This window comes from Sparus aurata, chromosome 11, assembly GCF_900880675.1.
Source record: "Sparus aurata chromosome 11, fSpaAur1.1, whole genome shotgun sequence".
NCBI classification, from domain to species: domain Eukaryota; kingdom Metazoa; phylum Chordata; class Actinopteri; order Spariformes; family Sparidae; genus Sparus; species Sparus aurata.
Genome location: NC_044197.1, coordinates 23,341,662 through 23,361,599, shown reverse-complemented (window position 1 = coordinate 23,361,599; position 19,938 = coordinate 23,341,662). Strand labels below are relative to the sequence as shown.

General features: G+C 40.6%; 1 protein-coding gene across 4 annotated transcripts in view; it reads left to right on the top strand.

Annotated features, from left to right (window-relative positions):
- nek7 (NIMA-related kinase 7) overlaps window positions 1–19,053 on the top strand; it is a 65,452-nt gene extending 46,399 nt beyond the window's left edge. For 2 of the 4 annotated variants that reach the window (XM_030433042.1, XM_030433039.1), the window contains 3 exons: window positions 2,222–2,316; window positions 12,146–12,259; window positions 15,743–19,053. In XM_030433042.1, the coding sequence (XP_030288902.1) occupies window positions 2,222–2,316; window positions 12,146–12,259; window positions 15,743–15,853 (320 nt within the window). In that variant the 3' untranslated portion in view covers window positions 15,854–19,053. Of the gene's footprint in view, window positions 1–2,221; window positions 2,317–3,844; window positions 4,010–12,145; window positions 12,260–15,742 lie in introns of those variants that run through there. The other 2 variants (XR_003985927.1, XM_030433040.1) reach the window with 2 other exon arrangements.
- Window positions 19,054–19,938: the final 885 nt, after the last annotated feature.

Below are 19,938 nucleotides of genomic sequence, written 5' to 3'. Positions count from 1 at the left end.
CCACTTGCTCTCTCTGCCTATGCAGATGCTGATTATTTCTGGAATGACAGGTAACACTTCATTATTCAAAACCGCACATTTAAGATAAAAGTGTGTTTTCTCAACCCAATTAGATCTGCACCAAAATTAAAAGTGCTAGCTTTTCATTTCTGTTCCCATAGACTTCAAATGTTATTCCTCCCTCTGTAATAGTTTTATTAATTGCTATTACATTAGTTGCGTTTCCTCCAACCTGTTACTGTGCAGAATGGCTCTTGAGAGTGTGTGTGTGTGTGTGTGTGTGTGTGTGTGCGCACGCACGCACATGTTGGTGCGTTGCTTTTTCCTACCATTCCTGCAAGCGGACTTTTCTGCAGTTTTTTTTTACCTGAAAATGTTCTCACCTACCTAGCTCACTTCAACTGTTTGTGCCTATTGTAAACAACTACCAGTTATCTCTCTAAAAAAATCATGAATAAAAATCATGTATAGAAGACAGCTTTAACATTTGCATCTGTTCCCTTGTTAAAGGCTTTGTTTGAAGTAACGTACAAATGAGATATAACAGCTTTTCTGATACTAATTTTTTAGGGGCAGGTGCTGTTACTGATATGAGGAAGTAAAAAATTATGATATCAATACATTGGCTGATATACACAGTTTTTTTTTTTTTATCATCCTTCACGTGTGTTTATCAAAAACTTGTGACAAAGATATGTACCGGAGAACATATTTTAGAGTTTAACGAGTCGGAAATTATATCAATGCACTGAAACAATAAACTCACTGGGATTGTAATAATTGCATGATCATGAGCATCTTTTTCTGTGTTATTATCTGTTCAAAGAAAAAGTCTAATATATCTGTAATGGCCAGAACCGGCAGAAAATATCAGCCAATTGATATATCGATCGGGCTTTACTCACAGCCATGAAGATCCTGAAGTTTTCCCTTTCAACCTGTAGTGTCATGTGCTGTTAAAGAGACCTAAAGAAACAAACCTCCTGGTAAATGTGTTCATCCTTGACTCTAGATAAAGGAAGTGAACAGAGTTTCTGACTCTGACTAATTGGACTTAATATCTGAGGACATTGGGCACACTGAATTTCAAATAAATATAGTCATAGTTATATGGTAATACTTTTTATAACAGTAGAATTTTTAGAATGATGTAATGTTTGAAAATCCGTAAATGTCACTAAAACTGTTGAAATATAGGGAACTCAATTAGTAATCTAAGTTAGCTTATTTGTCCATATAAAACACAAACTCTATCATGTGCCTACACTCATTGTCATGTGCAGTTTTAGCATAGCCTGTGTAGCTGTCGTCTTCATGTTGCAGTAAGCCCCCATTCAGATTTTTGCTTGAGAGGATGTGGAATGAGCAGAGTCTCAGAGCTGCTCAGCACCGGTTAAAGGGCTGGTAAAAATTCCATCCTTTAACCATATGCGATTAATATCAAACCTCTGCTGGATGTGCTTGGTAGACTTTTACATGGGAAGTCACAGCAAACAGAAAGCAAATGAAAAAAGCAGCCAGTCAGATTCAACTAAGGGAGCAGCAAATATCCACATTTTCCAGCAGTCTGTTATGGATGTGATGTTGAGCTGTGGTTCCTCTTTGTGTCCAGTTGGGTGAAGGTCTGATTCTCTGGAGCTCTGCCAGTCACATGGCAGTTGGGGATTCTTGAGTTTCCAAACCAGAACCAGAAATGGGCCAAGCTTTAAGGCTCCACCGCTGCTCCCTGGGCGTATTCCCTGACTACTGTTTCAGATCATTACCGAGCCCCGCTAATCAAAACTGATTTATGTATATATTGTGTGTGCGAGTATGTCTGCTGTACACATGTATGCAACTTTGTGATACTTGCACAATTGCATGCACTGTATGGGTGTGTATGATGATATCTTGATTACTTGATCTTACTTTGGCAATGTGCTTTAAATGCTCCCTCTAGTTAGATTTTTTTTAATTAAACTCTTACAATGAAGAATACCCCAACCTCTAAATGTGTCACCGTTTGAGATTACACCTCAATCCCTCACCTGCTTTCCTGTACTGTGTGAGCTCTGTCAGTGATGTTGATGAACTGGGGGAAGCATGGGGTTTGCAATGCAAAATGTTAAAAGCTCACTCTTTGTCCTGTTCTCATTTTTCTACCTCTGTCTGTCTCCTTCTGTCCTGTTCTCTTGCTCCCTCCCTCCCTCCCTCCCTCGCTCTCTCTCCCTCTGTGTTCCAGTGGGTACTCCTTACTACATGTCACCGGAGAGGATACATGAAAACGGATACAACTTCAAATCTGACATCTGGTCGCTAGGATGCCTGCTCTACGAGGTAAACTATGGGAATCTGTGCACTCACTGTCACCTTGCAGTCGACTGTAGGACTGATGTGAGAACACATCGACTCAGTCACACACATAAACAAACAAACCATCCTCAATCCTGCTTTTAATAAAGTACTGCGAACATATACAAAAAACACCAGCTGCACTCTCATACATGGTTATATTGTGTTAACATTTGCCATAAGTATATGTCATAATGTGCAAAAATATGCACACTTTTATAGTAATAATATATTCAGATCTTATGCAAGTTTATTTACCTCCTGGTGCTGATTTTCACTGTGGCCTGGCTGAGCTGAGACCTGAAGAGTCTCTGAGTTTAACTTCTTTATCCTGGGAACCTGCTGAATGTTGAAAAGCCAGGGAGTGAAGGGAACTGACATGGCCATGTGTTTTAGATAAGGCCGCCCAGTGACACTGACTAGTTTGATTAGTCAGGAGCAACACACGGCAGGGCTCTGCTGTAGACCACACTGAGTGGAAACAAGTCCGGGAGGAGGGAACAAAGAGAAAGGAGTGAGGAGCAGAACAATGATAGACATGGATGATAGCAGTCAATCTGATGTTTCACCTTGCCAACCTTAACACGTGCACGTGAGCACACACACACACACACACACACACACACTTTCAAAGACACACTATCGGCCATGGAAACACCCACATTTTTCTCCCCTCCTCTCTCCTAACTCCCCTGAGTTGCTGATCACTTGGGCTGCATTTCAACGCACCAGTGACTACACCTTCTCTACTGCGCCTCAGGCATAGAGGTGGAGAATGCGCGAGGAAAGAAGTTTTAGCTCAGCTTGCAGGTCATGGTTGCTCAGAGACCACAGTCCTTCATGCTAATTAGTTCCCCACAATGCACTGCGTCGATGCACGGCTGTGGTTGGCTGAAAGCAGGGGGTGCTGTAGGTCACATTCTGTTTTTGTACTTTTTATATGTGTGGTGTATGTGTGTTTTTTTTTTTTTTTTACGTGGAGGATGCTTCTTTTACTGTTAATAAAAACCAGATTGCTCTAGTTTATATTACTCCTGTTGCATAGTTTCTGAAGGTATCATGATTGCGTAACCACAGCAGCATTGCACAGTTTTTCTTTTTGTGGTGGTTAATTTTGTTAGGGTAAGGTTGGTTTTAGAATTTAGGTTTACGGAAAACTAATTGTGACATCAACTGGCATACGATTGGACAGTTTTGTTGTTTTTATATTATAAGAATATACGATATTTGCAGAGCATTTTTTCTCTTATTTGACTGCGACAGTATGATTACAGACAGCAAATACAGATGTGCTCAGACAGTCCATCAAAAAGACATCACAGAAACAAACAAAAAAAAATCAAGATTTGGCTTGGTTTATTTGTAGTTGAATATTATGTCCATTGTGAAACTGGACCTTTGTTGAGAAAGCTGGTTATTTTGAAATTGTCACCGTGCTGCATGTGCTGCATTGATTGTTTCACAGTTTCAGATGGGGCACAGTCCACTGATGTTTTTTGACTTTCACCCTTAGGACACCTGCCAGGGGTCACAGTCAGGACTAAACACTTGGAAAGCAAGATGGAGACCAGAGACAAGACGAGGGAAGGATGAGGGCCAGAGAGCAAATTTGAAAAAAAAAACGAGTGAGACTTGTTGCTCCCTGAGGAGGTCAGGAGGCAGGGAATAAAGATGTAAGGTGAAAAAGTCTAGGAATCTATATAGGAACAATATAGGAAGCTAGAGGAGGCAGTAGAAATCTTCAGAGAGAATAAAAAGAAAGAGGAGATAGAAGGTTAGAGAGAGAGAAAGTGCAGGGGGGAAGAGGTGGAAGGGGAAAATAACAAATAGCTAGCACAGGGTTATAGATTGCTGGAGAGAAGAGAAAGATGGGGGGTGATCATTCAGAGAGAAAGAACTGTAGGTACAAGAGCTGAGACAGAACTCCAGCCATCAGGTCAAGGTGAGCCATGCAAGGAGCCTGTGGAGATAAAGATTTTACAGCCTTATTGTTACCAGAGCAGCGCTCACCACGCCATGCATATTCTCTTTGAAGAGCAGACCCTTGCTTTCCACTCCTCTTGGTAAGAGGGGCTCCACGGTGCATTCTGTGTCAGGAAACTTACCTCTTTCTCTCTGAAAACTCCACCATTCGTCTTTGCTCTATTCTCCTCCCCTCTGCTATGTTCCCCTCCGTACGCCTCCCCTTTTCCTCACTTAACCTTCAGGCATAAGGAATTCACACAGAAATCCCCGCCCGATCCCTTTGGTACTCATTGATTTCACTCTGAACATACAGTAGGCGCTGAGGATTCTGCAGGTGTATGTTTCTGTGTGTGTGTGTGTGTGTGTGTATGAAACAGCTCCATTTGAGAGAGCCTGCCTTTTTCATTCTTATGCCTGGGGGTTGGGTTAGGGTCCAAAGGGTCCGTCCGTCAATACCTGGTCATTGTATCTGCGTCTATCTTTATCTCCCATTCTCTTTGATCCCTTTCTCTTCCTGTCCGACCTCATTACATCACCTGACCCTGCCCTATGCCCCTCACCCAAACCCCCTACGCTGCTGTAAACAGGGATGTTGCAGTCACTGGGTTTGCCTCCCAGGGTGACCAGTGAAATAAGGGGGGGGGGGGGTTGGTCACATGCCAGTCGAGGCGGAGAGCGGGGTCTGCTAAACACGCTAGAAAGAAGTTCCTAATGACTAGTTTCAATGTACGAGAATCTGAGCACAACGTTATATATAAGGTTAAAGAGGCTCTATGTCACAATTTTCATGTAAAAACTTTTTTTATTGGCCATATGTGAGCGGATTGTAACGTGACGTGTAAAATTGGACCTTCTCCCTCCCTCTCGGTTTCATATAGAGGCCTGTGGATTTGTTAAAGTTGTTAAATGCTGCTGGAATGTGGATTTTTTAAATTAATATTTCAGGTCGGATCTTCCAAAGGATGTGACTTTGTGCATCTGACAGACTTGTCTCAGTGCCTCACTCCACTTCGCTAACAGAGATTCCAAGGTAGCTTACATTAGTTTAGAAATTGAGTCTGTTAACGTTAAGTAACGACTGGCTTCCGGCACAACACAGAAGTTCCACTGAGCCCCCTTAAACATTGTTTGAAAAATATTGTGTGTATTATAAGAGCTATTCGAAACCATTCTTAAATAACCATAATGTATTGTTAATTTTAAAACACATAATGCTGTAGAATAAAATAAATACATTTAGTAGTTTAATTTATATTTCCGTTTAAGTTCCTGTCATGTTTTGTTTCAGCCTGCTACGTCGTAACATTCATGCGTATCGCGCACACGTACGTCATCCATGATTATGATCATGCTAAAATCAAAGGATAGTAAGTAAAATGAAAGGTTTAAAACACTACAAATGTGGTTCCAGATGAGAACAATCAGCAAGACAAGTGCAGAGCAGGAAGAGAATATGGAAGGTCGACATGACTATATCTGAATGTCGGCCATGATGGTTGTACTTGGAGAGCCTAATATTTGGTGGTGTAAAAAGTTTGAGAAACACTGTAGCAAGCATGGAAATATATCTTGGACGTTGCACAACAGTTAACCATCGTGGTCAACATTAGTTAGGGAGGCTACATTTTTTTATAAAGCAAGATTTGACTAGAAACATGATCTATCAGTGCATGTCAGTATGAAATTAAAATGTGTATATCAATAAGATGATAATATATTTAGTGTCGACTAGGTTCAATTGGTCGGTCAACTAATCGTGCACATCAAAGCCACCTCACATTTGGCATTATTGGTAAAACTCTCCCTCTTGCTCAGTTCGTTCTGTGTAAAAGAGATGCATTTTACGCACACTGTAGGTCTCTAGCTTGTACGGATGTTTTGTGGTTGCTGTGTTTTGTATAAAGCTTAGCAGAGGGGGAGAATATCTTGAAAAGCTTTACTGGAATGTGTCTCCTTCCTGTAGGAGCTTAGCCATCCGTACCTCTGACTGTGCCCATGTCTCATGCCTCCCGCCTCACTCCGCTCCCTCCCCTTTTGTTTTGCTGTTGGTTTTACGAGGCCCAAAAATGCTGGGTTCTCGGCAGCTGGCGTTTGCATGTGATGAGTAGGCCCTGTGGCTACCTCTCTATATGTTTTTGAAAATGGGAGTGGGGTTCTTGCAAACAAAGCCTGCTGCCTGTGGATAGCCTTGGTATCTTTCCACTGATTTCATACAATATAGTTTTTGATGCATTTATTCAAATGTTCCTCCTACCAGTGTCATTATACAGCAATTTATTTCACCGAATTGTCTACAGTATGTTTTTACTCGTCTGTACATTTGAAATCTATTACAAATGTCTTACACTTTCCTTTCAAATTCTGCCTTTAGCTTAAAACATTCAAATCAGTTGTACCGTGAGGAACCCACTGCACAGCCACACTTCATTTTGAAGAATAAACAAATGTGATCATTAGTGAACTTTAGAGTTAGTTTGTAGGTGGATTTTGTTACTTTTACAGAACCAGCCTAGCAGCTTTCATGCTAAGCTAAGCTACCAAGCTGCCGGCTAAAGCTTCAAATTTAATGGACAGTCAGAGAGTGGTGTTAACCTCCTCATCTAACTCTAAACAAAAAAACAAAGAAGTTAATACCCCCAAATGCTGAAACATTTCTTTAAATCCGACTATTCAAATACAAAATCTTAGTTTAGCTGCAGTGAGACGGGGACATAAGAACACTTCCTCTATCAGTTTTCCTCAAAAGTTCAAGCCACAGCAACGATCTGGCACTCATCCGTCCATTCTTCTTCTCATCTTTCTTCCATCCTTCTTCCCTTTCTAGTGTGCTGAAGTAGAGCAGTGATGACTCCAGTGGGTATAGGTATATTTTTAATGACTGTCCCTACACTGTGACTTATTGCCTTGATTAATATATCATCATAAAACCACATGAAGGACCAGTGAGCACATTAAAAAGTCATGCTTTCTTCACTTGTACTGTGTGTTTTGTGTGTGTGTGAGAGAGAGAGAGAGAGAAAGAAAGTGGGAGAGAATATCTACAAAATATGCATCTACTTTGCCTGTGTGGTGTAAGTGTTTATTTTGATGTAGCATGTGCTTGTAATTGTATATGTGTTTGTAAGTGAGTAAGTAAGGAACTTGTAAGAAGCCCTTCGGTCCCAGGCTGTAAAGGCTCCTGGGAAAAGGTGGGGGGTGGAGGGAGAGGACTCTCTCAGCTCTTTTTAATTGGCGTACAGGGAGAGAAGCTGGAGAAAGAGAGGGAGAGAGAGCGGGATCAGTGTTAATTAAGCTGGAAGGCCCAATCCAGACCTTTTACATGGACAGGGATGCTGGCTTTACATGCCTGGGCTGGGGAGAGTGCAGCCTGGCCAGCTGAGGAAGAGCTGAGGAACAAAGGAGAGAGAGAGAGAGTGTGTGTGTGTGTGTGTGTGTGTGTGTGTGTGTGTGTGTGTGTGTGTGTGTGTGTGTGTGTGTGTGTGTGTGTGTGTGTGTGTGTGTGTGTGTGTGTGTGTGTGTGTGTGTGTGAAAGAGAGTGTGTGCGTGTGTTCTGCCACCAGCAGCTCACACCCCTTGGACAGACAGCAGGCATGCGTGTGCATTGTATGTCTCTCGAATATCAATGAACCATACGCACACACACACACACACAGTCTCATACTCACACACCAGGGCCTCAGAGGTCAGAGAGTGAGTCAATCATCTAACCCATTGCGACGACACAGTCTGAAAAAAGGAGTAAGTGTGTGTGTTGGTGTGTGTGTGTGCGTGCATGTGTGTGTGCTGAGAGCAGGGGGCCGGCAGCTGTCAGGGGCTAGGAGCAGCAGGCACTAATGAAGCAGATGAATAGTGCAAAAACTCCCAAATACAAACAGGACAGTTGACATTTTTCATCTGTCAAAAGCAGAAGATGCATGAAAATACGACGGGGGTCTTGTTTAACCCTTTGCCTCCTGGTGTCTCTAGCTGGCTGATTTTCTTCTTTTTCTCCGTCTGTTCTGTCTCACTCTCGTTTTTTCTCTCACTTACTGAGAATTTTATGGTTTTGGGAATTACCTGTTACAAAGCACTAGAAGGTGTACGTATATTTTGCAGCAATTAAGAGTGTTTTCCCACACTGTCCTTTCCGAGTCTACGAGGTAAACATTCACTGCGTGGAGTCAGCATTTTTTGTGCACACATGGGCACTCACATGCTTTTGAGAGAAAGCCACAGTCCGCCTGGCACTGCCCTCCAGGCTTTTTTTTTTCCTTCTCTTTTAGAAGTTTTCTGCCCTTACCAGACTGATGGCATATTCACATGCTGCAGATTGGTAGGTGATGTAATTGCTGGATGGTCAGACGAATAAAGATGAGGAAAGACAACTGTAACATAACAATAGGGCCGGGTATTGAGCTTCCATATTTTTTTAGCACTGACTGTATTGCCTCAATACTAACGAGTATAAAATAAAATGTCTTGTCAGTCAATAAAAAATTTGAATACCTGAAGTCACTCTCATTAGTGTCAGTGAGTCAGTAAGCACACAGCAAACATGTTGTGCCACAATCTAATAATCAAATGTAATCTTTTGTTAAAACAGATTTCATAGAATTGGTATTCAAAGAAGTATTGTTCAGGAATTGGTATGCATCGGTATCTATTTAATTTTTTTTTTTTTACATACCCAGCCCATAGTTTAAAAAAAGGATAGTTTAAATGGATCTCACCTCTCAGGTATTATCTGTATTAATGTCTTTTAAAATTAAGTAAAAAATCAACCGAACAAAATGAGTGCTCATGTCTGGTCCGTGTCGTCATAAAGGTTGGAAACCCCCGCCTTACTGCGCACACCAGCTTGGCCCGCCTTTTTCTGTATCCTTCTCCTCCAGGTGTCTGATCTATTGATTTCTTTGTCAGCAAAGTATTTTACAAAGTCGCACTAATAACGCACCTTGCATTTTGGATTTTTTTCACGCAGGATTAGGTTTTCACAACTGGGGAGCTGTGGAACTGGCTTGTTTCTGATGACGTAGCCTATTAAAACTGTCGGCACCACAAGCTGGAAGGAAGTTCAAACTGTGTTTTTCTGCACAGCATGTCAAATTGTCAGTAGACAGGCAGGTCAGAGTGAGGGGAGCTTATCCACTAGTTAATCAGTGGCTGATGCTGTCCAATCTCTTATACTGATAAGGAAATGAAATTGCTTAAATGGGTCACCGAATGTGCTTTGGCGGCTGTTGATGTACCTCGGTGATTCGCCCAAGAAGAGTAGGATCCAACGACTCAAATCCTTTATCTGGTTAAATGATATAGCTTAAAACAACCAAGATCTAAAAAAAGCGACTGTGACATGACTTGAAACGGTATGAAAGTAGTCGGCTGGTAATGCTTAATGTCCGGCCATCCGTCTGACAGCCGGCGCTTATGGAAAACTCTGATATGAGGGTCTATAGCTTGAATGCTTTGCCTGAAGTTGAGTTTGAAACACTGGCAGTATCCCTCTGGAGTGCCATCTGTGTTAATTCTGAGTTTGCATTTTCAAGGATTTAACATTGCTGCATTTCCTCATGCATCTGTGTCTGCTTTCTACTCTTAATCACTGTAGAATCAAATCGGAAATCTTTAGGTTACAGATATGAGGCTTTGTTATTAAGGGAGGAGCATCATCGCTGACACACACAGGGATACTCATTTCCTCACACATCTCATCACTGTCAACCACCTGCTGTGCCAGTCTCAGTAGTCGTTGGAGCAGAGTGAGAAAAGGTGTCCAAAGAGACACGAAGCGAGGGAGATCCTCTTAGTGTTCACGTGTGTGTCTGTGCAGATATAAAGTATTAATGCGAGTGTTTGATCTAGAGCGTGGATGAATGTGTGATGGTAAATGATGTCCAGAGGAGAGATCACCCACTGTGATTCTGCTGCCGTCATCTTCACTTCCAACTGGAAGCTGTGACAGAGTCTCTGTCAAACTCTGCCCGATGGGGAACAAGAACTTTTCTCTGCACCATCAATCTTTGACACATTTTTCAGTGAAGACTGAAATGAGGAAGCCGCCTACAAGTTGGTGATGTGCTTGGCACTTTTTTTGGAAATGTCAAAGGGTTACATTTGTAGCTACATGCAACAAAGTGAGGCAATTTCCATATGACATTTTTTAGTAATAGTACTCCTGGCTTTTTGGTAAGCTGACAAAGAAGCCAAATGACTGACACTGACACTTATTTTTAGTATTGGTAAAAACTAAAATAATCAACTGCTGAGTTGGTCCTGGATTGGACAGCCTGTCCTTATTGTACCTGAAAGACAGTTTGTGTTATCCTGCCTCTATAGAGCAGTGTAGGGATGACGTTTTATTGTAGGCTGACCTGGGCGTTGGCATCGCTCTGGTTCCCTCGTCAAATGTCTATGGGATTTTCTAATTGGATTTTGGATTATTGAAGAAAATAAGCTCATAAGGCAGACACAAGTTTGTATTACTGACAGGTTTTGTTCAACAAGAATCACTGGGAGAAAAAAAAAACTAATGTTTTATTCATAACTAAGGTTATAAACGGACTACATTGTGGTCGCATGACTTAAGCGTCACCACTACTAAGCGTCCTACTACACAATTACTATACACGTTTTCTGTAAATTGATCGATCTACAAGTCGGCCTGTAAAGATGTACTAGTGAGTAGATGATGATGATGACATTTAATGTCCCTGAAAACAACCTTTTATAGACTTTTTGACCACTTGTTAGAAACCGCTGTTTTTAAGTCACGTAAGCACATGATAATTCAGTCATGAGGCATTTATTGACATATTTTTTGTGTCGTAGATCAAAACATGTTAATTTCTGAAGCCTATTGTAAACACAGACTTATTTAAGGCATTTAACCAAAAATATCGTAATAAGTAAGTCCAAAAAGGCTAACGGCTGCATTATACTACAGCACTCCATTTCCTTGATGGTCTCAATTACACATGTACTTTTTCTCTTTTGAATCAATCACAATGTTTCTTTACAATAACAGGCCCTAATCCATGAAGTACCTATCTGATGTGGCTCATCATCAACAGCTATTAGTATTTATTTTGAAAGCAGTGAAAGAATAATAATTTGAGTGTGCTTCCTATGCACACGGACATTTATAGAAAGTCAGTCAGAAACGAAGCCTGGCAAAAATGGCATGCTATATTTTCTATTCTTGGGGAGACGGGAGGGATTCTTCACCTATTTCCACTCAGCAAACGTCTCCTTATCCCTTCCACTCTTCCTTGCCATTCCCATCTGCCTATCCTCTATTCTGCTTGCTTGCATTTGTTTCCAGAGGATACAGTTTTCTCGCTGCTCCAGCAAACAGAAAAATTCTCTCCTCTCACATGTCCGCACCCCTCCTCTCCTCCCCTCACATTCTCCTCTTCCTTTCTCAACTCTATAATTCCTCTCAGTCTCTTCACTAAGTTTTGGAAGCAGCGCAGCAGAAAGTGCCAGCAAACTAGACGAAAACACAGAAGCTTTCATGGATTTTTCTGCTTTGGTTCGCTTGAATTTTAGACCACTGCTCATTCCAATACAAAAAACGTACGTAAGTGTGTACTGATTTGATTTGTACACGAAACATTAGACGTATCGACTTGTTGTCCGGCTCTGTCTGTCTCTCACACCCAAGCTTTCTTTGCTTTAATCAATAAGTCATATACCTCAATTGGAGTAAACCGTGCAAGTCCTATTTTTAGAATAAAGTACAGTGTCTTTTGTGTCGCACCTGTTGAAATTTTTACTGCAAGTTTTTACTTTGCTCTCTGACAGCCTCTCCTCTCATCCCCCCCCCTCTCTTCATTCTTTCTCTCTGTTTCCTCATATCTTTATATTTCAGATGGCAGCCCTACAGAGTCCGTTCTATGGGGATAAGATGAACCTTTACTCCCTTTGTAAGAAGATAGAACAGTGTGACTACCCCCCTCTTCCTTCAGATCACTACTCAGAGGAGGTAAGTACTTTATCAGTAAGTCTTACTGCTATGGTAAGGAGGTATGGACCTGCTCAGTGTTTTAAACAGACTCCTGAACTCCTTTAAAAGAAAATCCTTCAACTTTTAAGTGAACAACTGTTTTGAGCAGTTGCGGCCAGTTCCTCTTTTCCTGTGCCCGCTTGCTGATTCTGACTTGTGTTGACTATTAAAGTACATGTTTTATATCTAAGTGAAATCCACCCAACTCTCTGAGCTACAGTACAGTATGATTTTGCTCTTTGATCAAAAGGCCAGCTATGATTTTAACTGTTTGAAAATTAAATGCACATATCAAAAGCATCTGGCCATGCAAAAAGAGTGGGGTGAAACTAAATGGGCTGGAGTGTCATGTTTCCCAAACTTAATGTTAAATCATCTGCTGTAATTCTGCGTAGACTTGCCCATGCACAAAATAGTAATGTAGTCAGGCTGCGGTTAAAGATCGCCTTGTTGTTGATTGCTGGTGACGTGTGTATGAAGGCGCATGGCTCTCTCTTTGCATGACCTCTTTTTTGTTTTTGTTTTCTTTAATCTAAGATTTCTGTCCTTTTCTCTTAAATATATTGACGTCAAAATGTCAGACACTGATTCACCGGCACACAAACGCACATACACTGCGGGTAAAAGGTCCATCTAACAATGATTCTGTGCTTTGTTATGGACGCACTAAAGCTTTGTATCACACGTGATAATTATCAAATCAAATCAATTTCATTCATATAGCTCAAAATCAATGGATCTCATTGCCTCAGTGGGCTTTACAATCTGTACATTCATCGACATCCTCTGTTCTTAGACCCTTGATTCGAGTGAGGAAAAACAGCCATACTGAGGGAAAAAAACCAACCTTTTAACAGGAGGAAAAAAGATGGAAGAAACCTCAGCCACAGAGAAGGGATCTCTCTCCCAGGCAATAGATGTCGCATGTACAGGACAAACAACAAAATTACAATTTACACATTTCACTGACAGAATACCTGTTACAAACTTGCAGCATTCACACTAATTATATGATATATGTAAAGTGTGAGGATCCAGGAGACGACTGAGTAAGCTGAGGCATCACTAAGTGGTTCACGAGCCATGTGACCTCCTCTCCACCGTGGTGACCTGGAAGAGGGCAAGTTTCCCTGTGCTAACCCAGCCTTGCCCTTATACAACAAATACCATTTGGGATTAGACTGATGGGTTGCATATAAGATAATATCAAATATCTAACAGCTGTGAGAAGAGGAACTGCTTCAGCTGCATTTTCATTTTTAATTCTGATTTGTTACAGTGTAATTTCTCAGCTGGCTGGCCCTCTAGAAACTGGAAACCAATGACAGACTAGCTGCATCTAATTGTAGGCTATTCTGTTACGTTTTCAATTCATTCTTTGCACTAAAGTTGTAATTCAAAGTCAGGATTTTAACATTTGATATCAATATTAATGAGGAATTAATATGAACTCAGAAATAAAATGAATAAACAAACTGTTCTCAGAGGAAAATAAGGTCCCAGAACACTGCTTGAAGCACTGCTTGTGGCAGGGTCCGCCACATATAAACAATGAATAAATTCACAATGAAATTGTGTTGTTCTTTAAGGTCTTTATTCACTTTATTTAGTCATGAAAACGAAGAAAGTATGGTTATTTAGATTGTCTTAGCTTAAAAAAAAAAAAAAAACCTCAATGACGATCTTTTTTCAAATAAGATTTCTCACCCAGAACTACATGGTGCACCTTCGCTTAATAATAAAAGCATTGTTTGTGTTGCTACACAGAGAGAAACGGAGTCAACCTTGATTTATTTATACTGCTTATCAACATTAAATACAAATAAAATATCGATACAAATGACTGATAGGTGATCATGAAATTTGATATCGTGATAAACAACTAACATATTCATTTTCATTATCGGTTAATATATCTAATACTTGTTGAATTACTGATTATTAGGTCAATGAAGTGTCAGAATATAGTTAATAATACCCAGTCAGATTTGTGAAGCCAGTGGTAAAATCTTCAGATATTTCTTCTCTTATTAAAAGTCCAAAATCCAAAAAGCCAAAAGTTATGCAGCTGTTTTAGAAGTTTGTTTTTCAACAAAAATTACATGTCATATACATGCTTCAATTATACTGTAGTATTTACTTGATTAAGTTGATGAAGTCTTATTGCAAGGTGTGTGTGTGTGTGTGTGTGTGTGTGCGTGTGCGTGTGCGTGTGCGTGCGTGCGTGTGCGTGTATCTGTGTGTGTATTTCCTTCTGTGCCGGAGCAGTTGTGCATATTTTGTTACAAGAGCTCCCTCTCCACACACACACACACACACACACACACACACACACACACACACACACACACACTGAGCTTCTGCGTTGCCCCACATGTCACCCCCATCCAGGAGAAAGGAAGACAAAGCGAAAGAGAGAGGGAATGATAGAGCGAGAGACAGGGCGATGGAGAGATGGAGATGAGGGGGGTGCCTGCAGCGCCTGTCTGGATGTAAACAATGCTCCTGAAGGATCGGCAGCAAACTGTCAGCTGCTCATCTTTGTTGTGTCATTTAACCATCTCCGTCTATGCTTCCCCCCCACGCCTCCCTTCACTAACTCCTACTCTCCCTCCTCCTCCCTCCACCTGACACCCCCCAAGCCACCCCCCACCCCACCCCACTCGCCATGCAAAGAAGCGCATGAATATTTTACATATCTGCATCCCCCCCATCTCCATTCTGTGGGACTAATTCTCAGACTGTCTGAATTTGCATCTTTCTCTCACTTTCTCTCTCACTCAGCCACACAGACACAGACGCACACACACACACACACACACACACACACACACACACACACACACACACACACACACAGACAGACGTAGACACAGACACTCACATACGCACACACTTATAAACACAGCGGCTGACGAGAACTCGTCCAAGCTGGTGCCACGCAACAGCGGCCAGGAAGTCGGCAGACGGTTACCATAGCGACCTCGCGTAGATGTTGTTTTTTTTTCTTTCCTCTCCATCTTTTATTCTCTTCTTTTTTTTTTAATGATGGCGGTGGCTGTTCCGCCTGCGAGCCTGTCTATCTATCTGCTCCAATCAGCCGCTTCGCTCGGCTTCAAGTGTAAGTGCTGTCTCCGGATGGCAATGGAGTGGCAGCAGTGTGTGCGTGCCGGAGGGTGTGTGCGTGCGTGCGTGTGAGCTCAGGTAAAAGTGTATTCAGCAGACCAATAAGCGATTAGTGCGCTAACCCAGCCTCGCGTCTTTGTCTCAGCTCGATTACCTCGTTATTGTCATCATGGTAGTAGCTCATTAAAAGACGAGCGGGTCTCTGTTATCAGGAGTTTGTTCTTTTTCTGGAGCTCCTCTGTAAAAATCTGTTCAATTCAGTTTCTCTTATGTGCCATTGATTGAATTATTTCTCTGTTTACCTCCCAACCCACACACCCTTGTCTCTCTCACCAGCTGAGGAACTTGGTAGATATGTGCATCAACCCTGACCCGGAGAAGAGGCCGGACATCACCTACGTGTACGACATTGCCAAACACATGCAGAACGTGACACAGGGCAGCTAAGCTCAGAGTTACAAACACTATAGCTTGCAGAACTCCTATCCATGTCCCTCCTCGCTCTTCATGCTGGACTTGTATACATCTGCCAGCTTTGATACAATAACCAACTCCAGAGTTTAGCTCCTTTTGATAAGAAAAACATGTAACAGATGTGTATTTTCAAGATGATTGTATGGTCTACAACATGACTTACAGCCAAAGCTTTTCTGCCCTTGGATAATGAATATAGAGATATTAATGATATATATATTTTGTCCCATTCCTTAGACTCCAACAAAGTTACAGTACTGAAAATCAATGTGTAACTGTGTAACTCACAGATGAGTTTGCATGGCTTTAAAACACATGTCCTCTAGGCTTGGGCAGATATTAGATCTTAATGAGTATTGCAATATATCCCATTATATGCAATATTTTTTGAACAGCTGTTACAGCATCTTTAGGCTTTTATTTTGAAAAGAAAAAGCATGTGGAGCTGTTGTGGCAGTGGAGACAGTGCACGTCGATATTTGGCAGGTTACTACAAGTGAATTCTCCTAAAGTAGAGGCATGCATATACAAACACTTGGAGGACTTGGTTACTAAGAAGAATGCCAGCTCACCAGTTCGGCATTATATTATTTCAGGTTTAAAGCAGAAAAAACTGCGAGCTAAGAGATTTTAATGAGACTATATGTCGTATTTACCATTAGCAGTTGCTACCTAAACAGGGCAACACGACAGGTTTGCGTTCTCACCTCAGCCCCAATTTGCCTGCCGAGTCTGATGATATTGCGATATTTGGGGCGGGACAATATTGTGATATAGTATTTTGGATATTGCCCAAGCCTATTGATTTCTGTATTGTCATGTGGAGAAGTAAAGTTGTTCTTCCTCAGCTGCCATGAGCAGATGCCATTTATAGCAGATATACTGGAAAATGGTAAAATTAGTAAAAAAAAATAATTTAGTGTTATCTGTTACCTATCATCAAAATAGATAATCAATTCTACTTTCCTTAAAAATGACATTGTAGGCTGTTGGTGGGTCTAATGAGACCTGTTGTCAGAGAGCAGCACAGGAAAAGACCACGGAAACTTTGTGAGCAAGGGTTAAACAGGAGTGAAGGAACTTTCACCCAGTTGCACCAAAACTGAGAGATGTAATAGAGTGTTATTGATGGTTGAAGCGTTGTTGTGTTGCACTTTCTACCCTGGGATTAGAAGGCAGGCAGGGTGATCATGTCTAATGAATGTATTAGGAAAAGAAGGATCATTTAAAGGACGTGCTGGGGGGGAGAACATTGGCAAATATCTCCACAACACTCAGAATGTAAGTCAGTTTGACACCTATGTATCATCTTTGAAAAATTCAAAATGTGTCTTTTTTTCGACAGCCTAGAAGGAGTTGTAGAGGCTGTAACAAAAGCAGCTTCATGGTTCGCTGTTTACCGTAGTCACTGACACCGAAACCATTTCCTCCTGAAGCAAGGTAAACTGCTAGAGTATTACATATTTTTAGGGCTAGTAACATAAGGGGGGCGTGGCAGAAATCCAGGTCCAATTACACAGTTGTCATCATGGTCCAGTGGATGCATTTGAGCCACCAGAAAATTAGTCTGTGCGGACAAAATGTTCTGACTGTTAATGTTGCTGTGTAAGTTTGCTGTGTAGTTGTCTTTTAAAGTAACAAATATGTTCAGGAGATAATAGGTCTTGGCCTTGTGTAGCCGTCCAGGTTATGAGCGAATCACAGTGTAACTACCAAACTTATATCATCAGCTGAGATACCAAAGAGATACACATAGAGAGAGTTTATGTACATGTTAAGGTACCTTTTATGTAAAGTTAATGGAAGACTTGTACTGAAAAAAACAAAAACAAACAAGCACCAATGGGACTACATGGTGAAGAAGTTCCTAAAGTTTAAATACTGTAAGGTTTTAGTGACCCCGTATTCATTTTGAGGAAGGAAACGGTGGTACATGTTTATTTGTGTAAAGGTTTACACCAGTGGGTCACTGATGACCAGCACTGACTGCCACTGGTTTACATTACGCCAACGATACCACATAAATGGTATAATAAGCAAACAACAATTGACAACGTTTCAGCTCAGTGTCTTATGAGTTCTCTTCTAACATTATCAAAAAGCCTGTTAACCATTCATTCAGATTGTTGTACATGTGCACCCATGTTTCTCATGTTGTTGTTTTTTTCGATTAACATTTAATAACGTGTTGTATACAAAAAATCCGAGCTTGTAGGTGCAGAAAATGTAAGTTATTTTGTTTTGGTCAACAGAATATTTTGATAGTGTGTTGATAGTAGTTATTTGTTGGAGACTTGCAAATAGTGTTTGCAGTTGTACACCTCGTCCTTGTTGCTTTTCCTTTATGTAGCTTTTCTCTTCCAATGCAGTACAAATGTTTCCATTTCATTGATTTCACTTTTCATCACCCACAGTGCTGTTTATCTTCTGTCTCTATGCTCTCTTAATGATATCTGTAAAGCATCAACACCTTTTAGTTTAGCTTTAAAGCGCTTTTTCTTTAAAACGTTAAGTTTTGATGCTGTACAGAGCTCCCTACATAAATTGGTCAATTCAGCTGCAGAATTCCAAAAAATGCTTTGTCTTTTTTATTGACTCAAGAAGTCCATTAAAATCCAAAGCAGTGTAAGGAAAAGAGCCGAGAAAATACAATGAATGGCTGTTAGTCTATCATATGATCTCTATGGACCTTGCATTGTATTTTAATGTCTTGTCTGCTTTTAAAACTAAATATATATGGTTTGGTTTTATCTGTCACCGTATTAGTTAAGAACATGCAACATGCAGTGCAAATGCAGGTTCCATTGCCTTAAAATATATCCATGCTATAGTGGTTAGGTTATGTTAATGCACAGAAAAGGGAGATTCCGTTTTTTTTTTTTTTTTTACTCCTCTTCAGGGTTTTTTTCACAAAACACAGTGCAAATTAGGACCATTTCTTGACAAAAGGCAATCTTTTGTCTTGATGTAACACATGACAGTACTCTCCTTTGTCAAGTTGGTTTTGAAGTGTCTAGGGATTTTCCAGGAAGTCAAAAAATGGGATTAATATTTATTGTTTTGGTAGTTTGGTTGTTTTCTGAACATTTCATGTCAATTTGAAGACATTCATCACAAATGCCTTGTATGCCATCTAAATGCAATAAAGCTTTCAAAACTCTTTGGTCATTGAAGTGAGTGTTTGGAGCATTCATTTCTCATTTCTCATCTAATCGTTTGAACAGGCATCACTAGTTGAATGATTAGAGCATTACTTGACTGCCAACAAATGCAGGAATAAAAAAGGACATAGTAATATTAATGAAATGCCAAATGTAACCAAGTCCAGCTCGTATCATTTAGCTGCAGACCTGCAGTTTGTTTATTTATTTATTCATTTATTTATACGTTTACTTTAGATGAAAATAAATCAAACATTTTGCAAATATGCCTGTATCTCCTCAACAACAAAGTGTAAACACCAGTGTAATATGGTGAAATCCTTTTACCTGAATTTAGTGTTAAGGTTAGGGGAAAGCAAATGATACCATCTTCAAGATAAGTATGTCTATATAACTTCCTTTTTTTCAGCACACCATGGCTAACAACGTAACCCAGATTGATACTAGAACATACGCTGGAGGTTTTGTCTGGACTCGCCTAGCTCCACCCTGCATTCACTTTTTTTTGGGTGTCCATGTGATATTCTCCAGGAATAGAAAGCTATCTGAACATTTATACCTCTGGCAGGATCTAGGCACATGCTGAGGGCCTCCTTGCCACTAGGGGGCCAAGACAGAGGGAAAAAAAACAAAATATGAACTGCCAACAATAAATAATGTTGAACATAAATTTTAACATATTGACAAAATATAAAAATACAAAACTTAATTTCATCGTTCATAATAATATGTATTCATTTTGGAACACAAACATTAGCTTTGAATGCATGAGTAATGAATTGCGTATGAGTAGCAAGCTATAGATGAGATAAGCTAAAAATATATACCAAAACTTAAAGGTGCAATGTGTAAGAATTTTTGTGTAAAACAAAAATGAAAAAAATACCTATTATCAAA